Below are 17445 nucleotides of genomic sequence, written 5' to 3' on the forward strand. Positions count from 1 at the left end.
AGAAGTGGTGGTTAAACGTGCAAGGGAAAGAGTTGGAGAGAGAAAATGGAACGCCGTGTCTAACAGATCAGACCACCTTTGTTTCTGGGCATTGGTTAGCAATGAAAAAGACATGGAAACAGAAAACTCAAATCACGACAACATAGGCGAATCTCAAACCAAACATAAAAGCTCGCTTTGTGTTGCTCAGAAAGAAGTGCATATTAGGGAAGAGATTAGAACGGGAGATGTTGTTATTTACGATAAAACAACCGGTATTGTTGTTTATTTGGACGATATATCACAATGTGCGGTACAAGAGTTTGAAATGGAAATGATAGTATACCAGAACTATTGTGCCAAGCGTATAAAGAAGACAGTAAACTTGAAGAAAAAAAGGTTGTTAGTTAAAAGGTACCATCCAGCACATTGTTGTTCTTTGAATACACGTGTACAACGTGCGATAGAAAAAGAAAACAAAAAATGTGACTATTGGAGGGAGGAGAGCTTCTTTGAAAGTTGTATTCTGAAAGAGGACTCTAGATAATGTACATGTTACTTGATTTCAAAGAAACATTTATCTGAACTGTTAATCAAAGTAACTTTCAGTCGAGACTTCAAGTTCCTGTGAAAATATATACGTTAAGTATCAGTTCTGGTGCTTTTTTCTTCTTTCATGAAATTTTGCGTCTATTCGAAAACATATTGTTTGCATCTAATAAATCGTTGTTCGAGTACTTTGTTACATTTCTTTTGATGACTTGGGCCAAACTTTGTTAGATGTATAATCTGGTAAAGGCAGTGAAAGATGTCAAAATATTTTTTTCACTGGTAACCTAGCACGCAAGCCTATATGGGACACATATGGGCTGTATCTGTGCAAATGTTCCATATGGGACCCAAATATAATGTCACAGAGATGTGATAACCAATGTATTTTAAACTATTACCTGATGAATATTTACCCTCTATTTGTTGCTACTTTCAGAAGGATCAAGTCATTTACTGGCGTCACTGAGCTCCCCTCCCCCACCACTTTGTGACCCAATTTCATCCTGTCCTTGATCGAGACATAATTCCAGGGTTTTATTTTCTTACCCAAGTTGTGGCTACAGTGGACACCATCATATGCCCTCCTGGTAATGTCGGTCAGCCAACTACATGTACTTTGTTAGCAAGCAGTACCTGCAGAATATGTGGGTCTACAACTTTCAAACTTTTTATGATTTCTGTAGTCAGTTAAAAACTGAAAACGATTTCCACAAAGTTAATAGAAACCGTAAGAACCTATGGCTGTCAAACATCGGAGGATGATTGTCGATGGCTAAGGTCACAACGAACTGAGAAAAACCAAATGCCTTAACATAGGATTTTCGTGTGTGGTGTGGTGTGGTGTGGTGTGTTATGTTGTGTTGCGTGTGTGTGTTGCATTATGAGGACTGTTACATGCACGATTGCCTTGTCCTCTATTGCAGGCAACAGATTCGACAACGGGGCATAAAACCTACCAGACAGACTTCATTTTCTGGCACTGATGTACTATTCTTTATAAGAAATGTTTCAGTTAATTGAGACAATTTTCTCCAAGAACGGAATGTATGCATAATTTCCTATTCTTAAACAAGCAGGTCATTAAGTCATTTAACCTTAGAAAACCAGATGACCCAGTTTTGACAAAATTCTATCTAGGTTTTCTGTAGATCAGGTAGAACTGCGTTTTTCTAGGATATTCTATTCCCAGTTGACCCACAATTTAACTTTAACCAGATTTCATCTAGATATTACCCTTCAAAAATGCCTGTATGTTTGATATTTCATACTAATTTATTTTAGGTCGATTGTGAACCAAGCTCTACAACTTCAATAAATCACTCTCGACACCTCATTCCTGATGTAATCCACCGCCACGAGGGTACGAGAGGCCAGTTTCCCTTTTATTGCCGAGGTCCAAGCAACTACTGGTTCTATTTTCACGTCTTTGGTATGACGCGGCTGGGGATCGAACCCATGACCTCCCGCACGTGTAGCAGACGCTCTACCTCTAGGCTATTTTTTTCGAGGTGGTGCATGTTTGATGAGAAAGACCCCTTTTCTGTAGTTTCAGTACAATGTACAGTCATGTATGTAGTAGTCACTGAGATACAGCTTGACAATTAGTGCATGCACAACCATTTCTTTCAAGTTAAACTAGACAAGACTTCTGTGTCCAATGGGCACCGTTTCCCCCACTTCCTACCACTGTACATGATTTCATGACTCAAGGTGAAATATTTTTAAGATAATGTTACACAAACTTTTAAGCACTTTGTATATTTTTTTATTAAGCCAAGAACAGCTCTGGTTTGAGTGAATTCCAAAACAGAACACCTGGTGCAAAACTTCACGAACTATTTATCCTATTTATGTTTTACCTCCCTCAAGGTTCTCATATTTTCATTGGTGAAAAGGTGATTACATGGTGACTCCTAGCATTACAGTCGAGGGTCATTAGATTTTCATGTTGTTCAAGGCTTAAGTGGCTATAAATAAAATAAATTATAGGGTTTGTGAGTCTCCACGGATATATGTGGGGTCAGCAAGATAAATACGGGGACTCGACCCCCTATTTTATACTGAACCCACATATTTCCGTGGAGGCTCACTATTAAACCCAATAATTAGTAAGGACATATTTCGACTGTCAAGGGCCATAACGAGTGAAATTCAAAACAAAACCCAAAGTGCATAATTTCACATGCTCAATAATATTTCTATGTTTCACGACACTAGGTCAAGTACCTTTTAATACACATGCTATACAACATCTCTAATGTTTCAGGACTATGGCAAATACTTTTTTGAGACACAGGCAGTACAAACCTGTATGCCCTTTATGGATATTTTTTTAACTAAATCAAGGGCTTAACTCTGGTCTGGCTGACGAACAAAACCCTAGGTGCACAATTTCACATGCTCAATATTTCTACACGCTTCTTGACCCTAAGTCAAATACTTTTTGGCGATACATGCAACAAGTTTAAGACGCTTTTTATGCATACTTTTTACAATGGGCCATAACTCTGGTCTGGCTCAGAAATCCCAATTAAAATACCTGATGCACAACTTCACAGGATGAATTTTTGATGACTGGGTCAAATACTTATGAGATAAGCACAACACAAATTAGGACATACAGACAAGGGCAAATCTAAATGCCCCCATGCACAAACAAGTGCCAGACTGTCACAAAATACGCCCGTCATCGAACTTGAGCGGACAAGGCTAAATTCAGTTTTTGGAGTAATTCCAAGGGCCATACTCCAAGTGCCTGGGCGTTTCTGCTGGTTATCGAACTTGGCCGAAATATTATGCCCACAAACACTGTCAACAAGTTTGGTGAAGATTGGATGAAAACTGTTTGACTTAAAGAGCCGACATGCTTTGGACGCCGCCCGCACACCATGTGTGTTCATATAATACACCCCGCTCTTTCAGAGACGGGCATATAAAAAGGGGCAACTTCAATTCATTTCCACCAGAAGTTCTCCAACTTAGTTATGCAAGTATAATTCATGAGAGAAATGCCTGGTGTGAGGTTTCAATCTAGTTATGTAGTTGTTAACGAGATGCAGCTTGATAGCTGGGTGCAGGCAAAACTTAAACCAAATTTCCTGAAACAGTGTGTCTTAATTTATATCAAATTCAAGCAAAAGTTGTCAAACTTGTATGTAATATGGTTTGAAAGCATTGTTTGTTACCCAGATATTTCTTGACAGTAAGTCGCACACAAAACTTGAACCAAATTTTCTATGTCAACAGCCTCAATTTACATTTAATTTTTTCAAATTTAGTTATGCTTGGTGACTTGGAAGCATTGTGTTCAAGTTTCAATACAATACATGCAATATTTACAAAGATATCACCTTGCATGCAAAACTATAACCAAGGTGTGATGCAGACTGCCACGTGAGTAGAGTATTTAGCTAAAAATGACAACAGTACTGTTCTAATTCTTTTCCTTTAAGTAAGCATTACATTGTAGTGAAGGACATAGTGTTTCCACACATACAGTGATACTTTATTCAAACACGATGCATTTCATACACTTAACATGAACTGTAGTTTTACCTTTTAGGTATGGAATGATATTTAGGTAAATATTACACAATGCTTTCTGACTGTTACACTTTACTCACTGACACTCCCATTGTGCTTACTGGTATAGTAATAATGCATGCTGGCACCTTTAACACGCTTATTGACAATGATACCACGCTTGTTGACAATGATACCATGCTTGCTGACAATGATACCATGCGTGCTGGAAGTTACAACTTTTTTGCTGCTTAGACCCTGATGTCTATATCATAATTTCATTTGGCAAAATGACAGTGCCGTGTAGCGTATTGGAATACTTCAACATGCTGGGACTGTATGTAAGCAACATTGCAGTTACAATGCTCACAGAAGAAAATACACGATGTGACCACACAATATGAAAGATGCAATCAGCCACTAAGCAAGTTGAAAGTAAGCATAATGCAAAGTGCAACATTGCACGTCACATTTTGATACCAGGGGGCAAATAATAATTGAATGATTGAATCAAAGGGACATAACTGATAGCAAATGGTTTAGCCAAGAGCTAATTAAAATCCGTTATAGGCCGGATATTCCCGTTACCTTTCGTGAAAACTACGAACTTGCGCCCCCTGGTATCAAAATGTGACGTGCAATGTTGCACTTTACATTATGCTTACTTTCAACTTGCTTGGTGGCTGATTGAATCTTTCTTATTGTGTGGTCACATCATGTATTTTCTTCTGTGAGCATTGTAACTGTGCAATGTTGCTTATATAGAGTCCCAGCATGTTGAAATATTCCAATACGCTACATGGCACTGTCATTTTGCCAAATGAAATTATGATATAGACATCAGGGTCTAAGCAGCAAAGAAGTTGTAACTTTCAGCACGCATGGTATCATTGTCAACAAGCGTGGTATCATTGTCAACAAGCGTGTTAAAGGTGCCAGCATGCATGATTACTATACCAGTAAGCACAATGGGAGTGTCAGTGAGTAAATTGTAACAGTCAGCAGGCATTGTGTAATATTTACCTAAATATCATTCCATATTAAGGGGCTTTTAAGTAGTTTTGTACATATGGAATTACTGATAAAGTTTTTCAACCTCTCGTAGATTTAGACCAAAATTATACTTGAGCTCTTTATGTACTAGCTGAAGTATTTGCAAAGGAAATCCTGCATTTATGACAGTTGGGTTTATAAGAAGATAAAAACTCATTTCTCTTCGACATGATGTATTTATCACATAAATTACAGAGTCTATGCCATTATAGGCGGAGCTACAGCATCCTGTGGCTTGCTTCCCTTCTGTTCACTGTATGGTTGTGCTGGGGGCTGCTCATCCTTGGGCTCTACAATGCTCACATGATCTGGCAATGGTTTCTTGGGGCCAATCTTGCCAGATGGATCATGAGGCAACATGATCTTCACCTTTATGCCCAGTACACCTAAAATGTAAGTAATTCATTCAAGGCTACTTGGTAAAATATTGATAAGACATTATGAATGTAACATATGGCAACCTAACAACATTGGACTACTTTTCACAAAATATACATTCAACTTCAAAGTGAGGTCCCCAAAATGTTAATAACAATGTGAATTTACCAAGATTTTGTGTATGTGACTTCCAATGTGTTTAGTAAGTAACAGCAATTTCTATGTAAAGGGCCACATCTTCGTCTTATTTGCGGACTCTTCATAATAACTGAACTCATCTGTGATCTTGCGGCAGAAAAAGAAATTGTAAAAATTACTCTAGAAATAAGGTCTCCAATGTGTAAATGCGAAGTATGCAGTGTTCATTCCAGGATTTTTTAAGTGGGGTCAAAGGGCCCCATGATGGCAAAAAATTGGGGACATTTGAAAAAAATAGGGACCATGAAAGAAAAACCGATTTACATGAAAGGAAAGGCTGTATTTTTAACACTTTTCTTACATGGAGTTCAAGGTATTATTTTCGCGGTTCGTAAAACATAATTACAAAGAGAAAAGTGGACACTTCACAGGTCGCTCAACACGACAAAAACGAAACAAGTCATAATATTTTGACCGTTACCGAAACTTAACCACGGAAAGTCCGACAGCCATGAATGCGGATTTACTACGGAATTAATGTTTGTCGTCTGATTTTGGCTAAGCGGTTAGGCTATTGAGTGGTCTAGCGGTCTCGAACATGTCATCTTTCTTTGGAAATTTGTTCTCCATCATCTGCTTTTTTTTAACGGTTAGAGAAAAACGTAAAATTGGATTTCTTTTTTCTCCGAATCGCGACTGTTTTTTTTTTGTCCGCCATTGCATAGCAACATTGAAAGCTGTATGTTGTTAGGCGACCGGAGACTGGCTACTATTTTAACATCGACCAATGAAAATGCGCGTTATGTCATCGGAAGAGTCGTATTCGATTCACAACTTTTGGAAGTCGGCTCATTGTAAACGGACTGTTTTCGAAAAAGTGTGCGCCCGACGGGCGCTATAGGGCAAACTTTTATGCGCCAATACAGTAAAATACGCGCCTATGGCCCCATGGCGCGGCCTGGAATGAACACTGAGTATGGCAATTAATATAACTCAAGGGGCATAACTGTAGTGTTATTATTAATAACTTATTAAAGTAATCTCGCCCTACACCAAAATCCTGTACCCATATACATTCTGTGCAAGTTTCATGACGAGTGGCCTGTCCTAGGTTAACAATGTAAAATCGTGCCACTAACTAATTCAAGGACTCTTACTCTTGTGTTTTTTTTTTTTTTTTTTTGGATTTTACATTGCACAGACACATGATAGGTCATATGGCGACTTTCCAGCTTTAATGGTGGAGGAAGACCCCAGGTGCCCCTCCGTGCATTATTTCATCACAAGCGGGCACCTGGGTAGAACCACCGACTTTCCGTAAGCCAGCTGGATGGCTTCCTCACATGAAGAATTCAACGCCCCGAGTGAGGCTCGAACCCACATCGATGAGGGGCAAGTGATTTGAAGTCAGCGACCTTAACCACTCGGCCACGGAGGCCCCCTAGTGTTATTTAGGTTAACCTTAAAAATATCTTCGTTTCCCTTCCCACAACCCGTAACATTCAAGGCTGAGTGGGTATGAAGGTCAGGAATATATATAAACTTTTTAAACTGCTCTTTTTTTTCACACACTTCAAATTCACAACCACTTATAAACAAAATAATTTGTGATATAAAATCAATCTATGCCTCTTGCATAATATATAGCAACATTTTTTGTCTTAAACAGTTACTTGTAATACATAATTAAGCAATCTGTATCATCAGTTTTACTTAAATGTAACAAAACTGAAGGGATGGGTTTCTTTTAGAATTGTAACAAAACAATTTTAGTAGGGGAAACAAACAATGCTATTTTAGGCATAGAGCAATCTTGCCAAATATTGAATTTGTAATTTTGTGGCTGCATACATTCCATGCAAGTTTCATGAAAATTATTAAGGAAGGTCTTCAATTTGTTAAAAAAAACTGTTGAAAGAAGACAGCTAATTAGTGTCCTAATATATGTCAAGTACCAAAACCAGGGTTCATACAGACCAACCAAGCAAAAATTTCGTAACTTTTCAGGACTTTGGAATACCAAGTTTTAACCTTTGACCTCTAAGTATGACCCTGACCTTTGAGGTAGGGGTCTAGGAGTTGCACGCAACACTCTGTCTCATTGAGGCAAACATTTATGCCAAATAAAAACAAGAGGGTCATGATGACCCTGGATCGCTCACCTGAGAAATATGAGCTACATGTTTCAAATGTCAAACTGATGATTTTTTGAAATTTCTTGGAAGATTTTCCAAGTACAATCAAGTAACTCCTGGGGCGAGGCCAATTTTAGCCCGGGGGTCATGATTTGAACAAAGTTGGTAGAAGTCTACTAGGCAATGTTACATATCTAAGATCTAGGCCTTCTGGTTTATTTTTTAGCAAATTTATGAAGTTTTCCCTATGTACAATCAAGTAACCCCTGGGGCTGGGTCAATTTGACACTGGGGAAGTCAATATTTGAACAAATTTTGTAGAGGTCCACTAGGCAATACAGCTTGTCAAATATCTAAGCTCTAGGCCTTCTGGTTTATTTTTAGAAAATTTTGAAGATTTTTCTATGTACAATCAAGTAACCCCATGGGGCGGGGTCAATTTTAAACCGGGGGTCATGATTTGAACAAATTTTGTAGAAGTCTACTAGGCAATGCTACATGTCAAATATCTAAGATCTAGGCCTTCTGGTTTATTCTTAGAAATTTTTTGAAGATTTTCCTATGTAAAATCAAGTGACCCCTGGGGCGGGGTCATGATTTGAACAAATTTTGTAGAAGTCTACTAGACAATGCTACATGTCAAATATCTAAGATCTAGGCCTTCTGGTTAATTTTTAGAAAATTTTTGAAGATTTTCCTATGTAAAATCAAGTGACCCCTGGGACGCCGGGGGTCATGATTTGAACAAATTTTGTAGAGGTCCACCAGGCAATGCTACAAGTCAAATATCTAAGCTCTAGGCCTTCTGGTTTATTTTTTAAATTTTTTTGAAGATTTTCCTATGTAAAATCAAGTGACCCCTGGGTCGCTGGGGGTCATGATTTGAACAAATTTTGTAGAGGTCCACTAGGCAATGCTACAAGTCAAACTTCTAAGCTCTAGGCCTTCTGGTTTATTTTTTTTAAATTTTTTCAAGATTTTCCTATAGAAATCTATGTAAAATCAAGTGACCCCTCGGGCGGGGTCAATTTTGACACCGGGGTTATGATTTGAACAACTTTAGTAGAGGTCCACTAGGCAATGCTACATGTCAAATATCTAAGCTCTAGGGCTTCTGGTTTTTGAATAGATTTTTTAAGATTTTCCTATGTAAAATCAAGAGACCCCTGGGGCGGGGTCATGATTTGAACAAACTTGGTAGAGGTCCACTAGGCAATGCTTCACACCAAATATCTAAGCTCTAGGACTTCTGGTTTTTGAGAAGATTTTTGATAGGGCTGTCATCGATAGAAACGATATCGATGTATCAACGATATTTTTTGGTCGATCGATTATCGATTCCCATTTTTAAAAATCGATATTTTACACAGAGAAAAGAAACTATCCAGATAAACACTCAGACCCTCTAAAACAACTTTTCTGCCTGCAAAAATGCGCCCTAAGTAACTGAAGTTGTCAATAAAGGTCATGTCTAAACTTGTCCCGTAGCAGTCTTTTTCAACTAGTCGGCACTACCTGTATGGGGAAATACATAAATACAAATAAAACACCCGAAAAGCATGCAATTAAACTAAAAATAACATTAACAAGAAGGTATATAGCATGTACATGAACAAATAGGTTGTTACACTAACTTAATAATCGATATATCGATGTATCGTCGATATCTGTCTTCTGATATATCAGTATCGTCGATATGACAAAGACCCAATCAATGACAGCCCTAATTTTTGAAGTTTTTCCTTTGGGTTGCCATGGCAACCAGAGTTCTGCATGGAATTCAATTCTTTGAATTATTTTTGTAGAGCTTCACCCAACTTAAGGAACATTCCTGTGAAGTCATGATTTGAACAAACTTGGTAGAGGTCCACTAGGCAATGCTTCACACCAAATATCTAAGCTCTAGGACTTCTGGTTTTTGAGAAGATTTTTGAAGTTTTTCCTTTGGGTTGCCATGGCAACCAGAGTTCTGCATGGAATTCAATTCTTTGAATTATTTTTGTAGAGCTTCACCCAACTTAAGGAACATTCCTGTGAAGTTTGGATGAAATTGGCCTAGCGGTTTATGAGGAGATGCCGTTTAAAGTAGAAGTTTACGGATGCCGGACGGTGAGTGATCCTAATAGCTCACCCTGAGCCTTTGGCCCTGGTGAGCTAAAAAGATTGCTTTATGCATCGCAAAGTTACAGCCGGACAAGCTCTAAAATGACCTTTGACCACAGTGTGACCTTGACCTTTCAGATAGGGACCAGAGGTTTGCGCACAACACTCCGTTTAATAGAGGTGAACATTTATGCCAAAGGAAAAAAGAATAGTGCTCCATACTTATCAAAGGTATGGCCTGGACAAGCTCTAAAATGACCTTTGACCCCTAACTGTGACCTTGACCTTTGATACGAACCTGGGGTTTGCACATGACACTCCATCTCATTGAGATAAACAATTATGCCAAATATAAACAAGATTCCTCAATGCATGTCAAAGGTACGGGCCAGAAAAGATCTGACATGACCTTTCGACCTCCAACTGTGACCTTGACCTTTGAGGTCGGAACCTGGGCTTTGTGCATGACACTCCATCTCACTGAGGTTAACGTTCATACCAAATATAAACAAGATTGCTCCATGCATGTCAAAGTTACGGTCCAGACAAACAAATCTGGACGGACGCAGGTATATACACCGAACGGCCATTTGGACAACAATGTCTTTGCTTTTGCACGTGGGCTTGACAAAAATCAAGAACAGTCCAGCATGTTTAGACTTGTTTCAGGACTTTTTTTAGAACGGGCACTAATTTTCAGGACTTTTTAAGACTGTATGAAACCTGATAACACCATCAGTTCTTCAGAACATTTTATGGTAAATGTTCTCTAGTCAAAACGAAGCTGTATAATAACATGTAAAATACAAACACCTTAACAAACAATCTGAACAAACCTTGTCTGAGGAGGACGTGTCTGACTGCTGTATCTACATAATCATTAATTGGGTCTCCACTGTGGATCATGAGGCCATCAACAAACTTCATAGACTTGGCTCTCTGTCCACGCAGCTTCCCGGAGACAACCACCTCGCAACCTTTAGCTCCAGACTCCATGATAAATCTCAGAACACCATAGCAAGCTCTGTGGAAATTTTCAAAGCATTTTTTAAAGCAAATAGTTCTTTGAACAAAAATTACATGAAATTTTATTTCAAGCCACAGCAAGGCCAAACCTGTACAGTTTTACGCCACCTTTAGGAAAATGTAAGCTTATCACCACATTTTTTTCCTAAGTCACTTGTAAAGAGTAACTGTTATTTGACAGCACACTAAAAGCCACTTCATATCCCATTGTTATTGTGAATGTTTGTGTTTCTGGACCTGGGTTTTAGATCTTGCAAGAAACATATTGTACTGTAATGGCATATCTTTCTGCAAGATACTTGAAAATCCATTCATACGTGACAAAGTCATTGGCCAGTCCAGGGGTTTTTTTTGGCCGTTTTTATAGCTGTTATTGGGCTATATTCCCAATGCCAAAAAGTATGTATTTTTCACAAAATGAGTGCAAAAATTCCCAATCTACATTCTGAGAAATAAAGTCAGCAAAACTGCACAAATATTATGGACAATTTTGTAATGGCAGTTTGTTAAAGAGGTTGTACAATATGAAAAATGTGTATGAGAAAGTGCCTAAACACATCCTTACTATATCCTATGCCTCTTAATATTTCCCAATTTGGAACATTTATGCGTCAAAATTCCCAATGCTTAGGGTATAGGCTATGTTCCCAAAACAGCAAGAAAAAACCCTGCAGTCAAGGGACCGAGTCTGAAAGAGTACAAACCTAGAACCCAAAACTTGTGTTGACCAAGTAGGTGTCTTAACAATCAACAAAAGACATTGCATAGGTACCTTCTGACAGCTAGACCTCCAATAAGCTTGTATCTCAGAGACTCACACTGGGCAATGGCACACAGACCTCGAGTGGCGACCTTCTCAGCATACAACTGCAATCAACAGATATTATATATACCTAAATACACTATTAAAGGTAGATATAAAATCTTTTTGACATTTCTTGCCACATTTGTATACATCTGATTGTCTTTTAACAAACAACTGCTGCATTTCAAAATTTGATCAATTCCAAGGTGAAATGGAACAGTTTATTTTAACTGCATCAAATTTAGCACTGTCAAACGCCTTCTTACACTGTACAGTTCTATCCCAATAACAGACTTTATCCCTTATTTTAAAAAAAAGTGCGTGGAAAATGGTGGCTTACTGTTTACCATCTAATATTTTTAACAGGCAAGAATACTTTTGTTCAGTTTTATGAGCAGAGGAAGACTTAAGATGGCTTCAGAAGTGACTATTTTGTTTAATCTGGTAGAAATTTTGCAAATGTTTGCCAAACATGAAACAAGACTTGTGTAAACGTGGAAACCTTACCGAGGCAAACATCCTTACCAAGTTACATGGAGATTTAGCCCATGTGATCTCTATAGAGTATTCACAAAAACTGTCAACAACACACAACAGAAAAGTAGCTAACATAGAGTACTCTGGGCTCAGATAAGCTAAAACTAAAGGACCTTTCTCCGACTTCTCGGTTGAGTAGGAAAGCCGATTTAAATACATAGTCTGCTTAAATTCTTGTGTAAATATACTAGTAAATACCTCAACAGTGCCTTCTGGGAAGCCAAACCTCTTCTGTACTACGGAGGTAAGTTCACGTATACGTCTTCCCTTCTCTCCAAGGACATTCTGTGTTCTTGTAGCAAGGATGATGATTTCAGTCCTGGTAGGTGTTACACGTACCTCAACTCCACTGTAACCATCTTCTGCAAGTTCACGAGTGAGGAAGTTGTTCAATTCAGCCTTGAACACTCCATCGGCTATAAACTGGAATGAGTAAACGCTTTATAAGATTTTTTATTACAAAAATCAACCCAGAATGAATTAACAAAAAATACTTTTTACTAAGCGTCATGAAACTCATTATCCTCAATTTTTTAGAAATATCAAACAAAAAGGAAGTGTTTACATAAAATGAAAACAAAAACTTTATGTAATTCTGACTTTTAGCTTATTTCATCATTTTTCAATATCCTGGCAAAGCCGCAAACTCTGTAGACACTGTAAGAGCTACCACCTCACGGACGATGGCTTCTTCTACCATTCCAATGCCAATTATGCTCACTTTCTTCCAAATTAAAAGAAATTATCTCCAATCCAGGGCTTCGGAAATTTGCCGGTTTGTCGGTTTTGGACCGATTTTTGACTTTTCAGACCGATTCGTGAAGTGAAAAAACGAAAAAAATCGGACCCGTAAAAATGGAGAAAAGTATAAATTTCGGTCTTATATCTCAATACACGATCACCTGCCAAGTAGGAAATTGTTGGTCGCACCTTCAGATAATCAATAAACGTGTCAATCGGTCTGATTGTCACTTTGATAATCGGTCCGTAATTAGCGCGTGACGCAATCAGTGCTCGCGCGGCACATCCTTTAATGTTTGCAGACAGCCGACTGCGGTGTATTAAACATTTTTGACTGGTTTCCTAACGTTTCTGACTGGATCCAAATCATTTCGATGGAGATCCACTTCTTTTATTTAGAATCCGACGGATGGTTTATTTCAAAAGGCTATGTTTGATCACGGTAACAAACAAATGGTCGCTGCATTTAATCAAAGAGCTATAATTGTACATTATAGGCAGCATGCCCACTCATTTTTAAAGTTGAGGGTACATGTACCCCCTGCTTTTGCAAAATAGGGGTACACTTCAAAATTTGGGGGTACACTACATGGCAGATCTGAAAATTTTCTATTTAACTACTGAAATTTGTATATTACATGTTTTTTGTGTTTGTTTTTTGTTGTTGTTTTCTTCATACAGAACTCTCGTGGGTGGGGTATAACAGATGAGATAATTTTAGAAAAAGTAAAATGTTTTTCCAAAGTTAAGATAGGAAATTCTGAATCAAAACACCCCTCCCTATATTATACTAAATATAAATAATTTTTCAGCAAGGTTCATGTATTCCCAATTTCGTGAACGGAACACGATTCGTCCGAAATAACATACAGTCAACTGAAGACTGGTAAAATTCGTCCATCAATAATAAATGGCCAAACTATTACAGATATGCAATGTGTATCAAAATTGCAGTTAAATATCGAAAAATAAAATACTGTTAACCTTTTGCTGAGTTTATTAAAGCTAAAATGCCTTTTTGCGTTTCGTATCCATTCTTTTTTTTGCACACGACCCGTATGACGTCCGACTAAAACATTTACCAAACCCCTCTATACAGCTGACAATTACGCCGAGAATTCGGTGATGGAAACGAAATTATAACGTTCTTGGACCGGATCTGCGTTTTAGACCATACCAAACAATTGGCAAGTGCGCGATGAAATAAACAGCGATATTGCAGCTGAACTAGAGTTCCGAATCTCTGCGTGCATGTACCCCCAACAAGTGATTTTTATGCGTGCATTTGATATTTTGTACGTGATTCACGTACTGCAGTGCGTGAATGGGCATGCTGTATAGGTCTTTGATTTAATGAGACATCATATGGAAAACCGGTAAAAATAATTTTTATAATTACTTGATTTGAAAAAATTACATGATTCATTTGTTGGGGCTCCAGTTGAAACAAATACAGAAAATCGTCTTTGCAACCCGACTGTACAAAAAAGAAAAAAATGAACGGGCAACCACGAATGATAAAGAAAACCGGAGTGGCACTGTTTATCAAATCGGTCTTTTAAAAAACGTTTCAAAATGAAATTTTGTTTACATCAGAAGAGAACATATAACTTTATAAAATGTAGTTGCTTATCGAAGTACAACGTAAGTGAAATGAAATATCCGTGGCCAACCCGCGTGACGTTTTGGTACTATACATGCGGGAAATTCAATCTCAGCGTTCAAATAACGTACACATTCGGTCCGCGGCAGAGTATTCTTTAAATACTGAGGCTGTTTAGCAGAGAATATGTGTCGTGTAACTCACTTTGACGCATTGTATTTTATAGAATTCCGTCAAAGAATGAGGAAACATCACAAAGTATCTGCCGTGTATACGGTATTGAAGTCACGTGCGTTGGCTTTTAGACTAGTTACGCACACGGTGTCAATGCCTCGTATTATCTCGGAAAAACATCGAAATTTAAACAAAGTAACGATCACACATAACACTGAATAACTGTCTTCATTGTATGGTAACGCGCGATGACTGGTAACTCAGTTTTAATGCATGACATGCTTATTTCTTTACCCTATCACGCTTTACAAAATATGTAATATTGGGAATGTGATGGGTGGGGTAGCGCCGATGTCAGGATTTTCGTTTCGGACCGATTGAGTTATCAAAATTTCCGGAGCCCTGCTCCAATCCACAGAAAAAAATCCTGAATGAAAAATGACCTTATGATCATGAAGGACTCAGTGGTGCAGTGGTCACAGTGTTTTTTTTTTAATTGTGAATGGGTACAGTACCAGAAAAATTGTGAAAGTTAGCGTCATGCCCCCATTTTTTTTTATTCTACTTCATATTTTTATAATTAAAGGCCAGGGATCATCCTACAAGGCGATTTGAGCGATATCGTCGCTTTAATGTCGGCCACTTCGCCTAATTATCGCTTCCGGGCAAAATCCGAATCGCCAAGTTTTTCAGAGTGTTGTAATCTGTTTACTTTAAGTTGTAAAACTTGATGCATATTCTAGATTGAATAACCGATAAATCCATTGTCAACCCCGCCTACTCGCCTGTCAAACTTCAGCTAATCATAGCGTTAATATCACATTGTAGTTAATCAATAATATTGTAAGCCGCTGCCATTTTGAACATTTTCAAATCGGCGTGTAAAAAGCTGATAAACTTAACGAGTGCGTGATCTTATGCATCAATTATATATTATTTCTTGATTTCATTAAAAATTACTTAAAAAATTATTTCAAATACGGCCAATTTCTGTAAATGAATTGCCCGGGCGCTGTGGATAAAAAGCGATCCCGCGGACGTCTGAACTGCCGTACAAAATATTGTAAAAAGATCGCCAATATCTACAAGTTTGGTATTATTTTCAAAAAGATTAATAAATAAATCAATTAAATGTATAAATCTGAACAAGTTGATGCAAGAATCGGGCATTATTAAAGCACGAGAATCGAAACATGAATGAAAATTTTCATGGCGATTCAATCGTGCACCTGATAAATTTACAAGTTTCGGACGTGTAAATTTCTGATAAAAAATTATAGGCGACTTTTTCATAACTCATTTTATACTTTATTTTGAAATTCATGACAATAATAATGCAATATTCAATTTCCTTAGATAATTACTGTTTTTAAGTTATAGCAAGACCCATAGAAATTGGATATATAGGTGGGAAACTGAATATTATATGCCGAAAATTCTTAAATTCCTTGATTTCTCCCTAAATTCTGTGGAGGTAGAAGTCACTTCTCCTTAAAATTTTGACCTAGGATGATCCCTGAAGGCTTAATATTTTTTAAGATGTTTGCAACACAAACTTAAGAACTTTGTGTATTTTACACCTAGTGACGGGCAAAAACTCTGACCTAGCCGAGTAAAATTCCCAAAGACAGGGAGATAGTAGGTTTATAGGCCACTTCCAACAGCCTTGCTGTTGGGTTAACCCTTCTGCGACATGGTTAGTGTCCGCTTACGGACCACAAGGTCCGGGTTTCAAGCCTCAGTAGGGACCTTTCTATTTTCTCTCCCAGTGTTTACTTCAATGGTGTCAGAAGTGTTTGACTGACTCATTCGGTTAACATGGAGTGTCATAATTTCTGGCGAGCTGGTAAGCTCTGAAAAGTAAAGGGGAAGAAGTGTATTGATAGTAGATTTATAAGCCACTTCCAACAGCCTTGCTGTTGCGTTAACTCTTTGGTGAGGTGGTTAAGAGTGTCCTCATACGGATCACGAGGTCTGGGGTTCAAGCCACAGCAGGGACTTTTGTATTTTCTCTCCCAGGTTTTATTTTAGGGAAAACCTCAATCCTAAAATCGGAACTTAGGTATATAAAACTTATGCTTTTGATTTTATATTTCAACTGACGCTGAAAGAAATGACTTTTTCTGACCATACGGAACAGTGAATTTGAACCCTGCTCATAACACCCGTGTTGCAGCAATGAGTTAGTTTATTCCCTAAATTTTACATGCAAGATTATTCCACAAATATGACATGCCCTGCTATATCTTAATTAATCTAAGTATATGACTTGAATAAAGGGACACACTAAATCTAATGGAAATCCAATAAGCCAGATATTTTCATATAAAGAATAGTTTTATCTATTACGGAATTATAAAATCAAAATATATCAAAACCTTTCGCTTCTTGCTAATATTTGTAGTCATCTTGGAATAAACTACCGGAAAAGGAAGTTGAAAGAGGGACAAATTACGAAATGAGATAAAATACCCGAAAAGATGGGTATGACTAGATATAAAATTTACTGAAAGAGTGATTTTTTCTCAATGCAAATTGGAGCGCCGGTATAAATTACAGACTCCGGTATATATCGGATTCAAGCAATTTGAACTAAATGTACTTTGTTTGTTTGTTTTGGGTTTAATAATAACGTCTTTTTTCAAAAGCGTTTCAGTCATTTAACGGCGGGCAGTTAACCTAACCAGTGTTCCTGGATT

The 17445-nt window shown here is 37.8% G+C and overlaps 1 protein-coding gene across 1 annotated transcript; it reads right to left on the minus strand.

Annotated features, from left to right (window-relative positions):
• Window positions 1–5262: 5262 nt before the first annotated feature.
• On the minus strand, window positions 5263–17220 carry LOC123556884 (40S ribosomal protein S3-B). Its single transcript, XM_045347944.2, has 5 exons — window positions 17125–17220; window positions 12427–12651; window positions 11659–11753; window positions 10697–10884; window positions 5263–5492 (listed from the first exon to the last, which is right to left on the minus strand). Exons 1-5 carry the CDS (start codon window positions 17152–17154, stop codon window positions 5305–5307), a joined length of 726 nt encoding a protein of 241 aa, XP_045203879.2. The 5' UTR covers window positions 17155–17220; the 3' UTR covers window positions 5263–5304.
• Window positions 17221–17445: the final 225 nt, after the last annotated feature.

Source organism: Mercenaria mercenaria, chromosome 5 (genome assembly GCF_021730395.1).
Source record: "Mercenaria mercenaria strain notata chromosome 5, MADL_Memer_1, whole genome shotgun sequence".
Classification (NCBI taxonomy): Eukaryota; Metazoa; Mollusca; class Bivalvia; order Venerida; family Veneridae; genus Mercenaria; species Mercenaria mercenaria.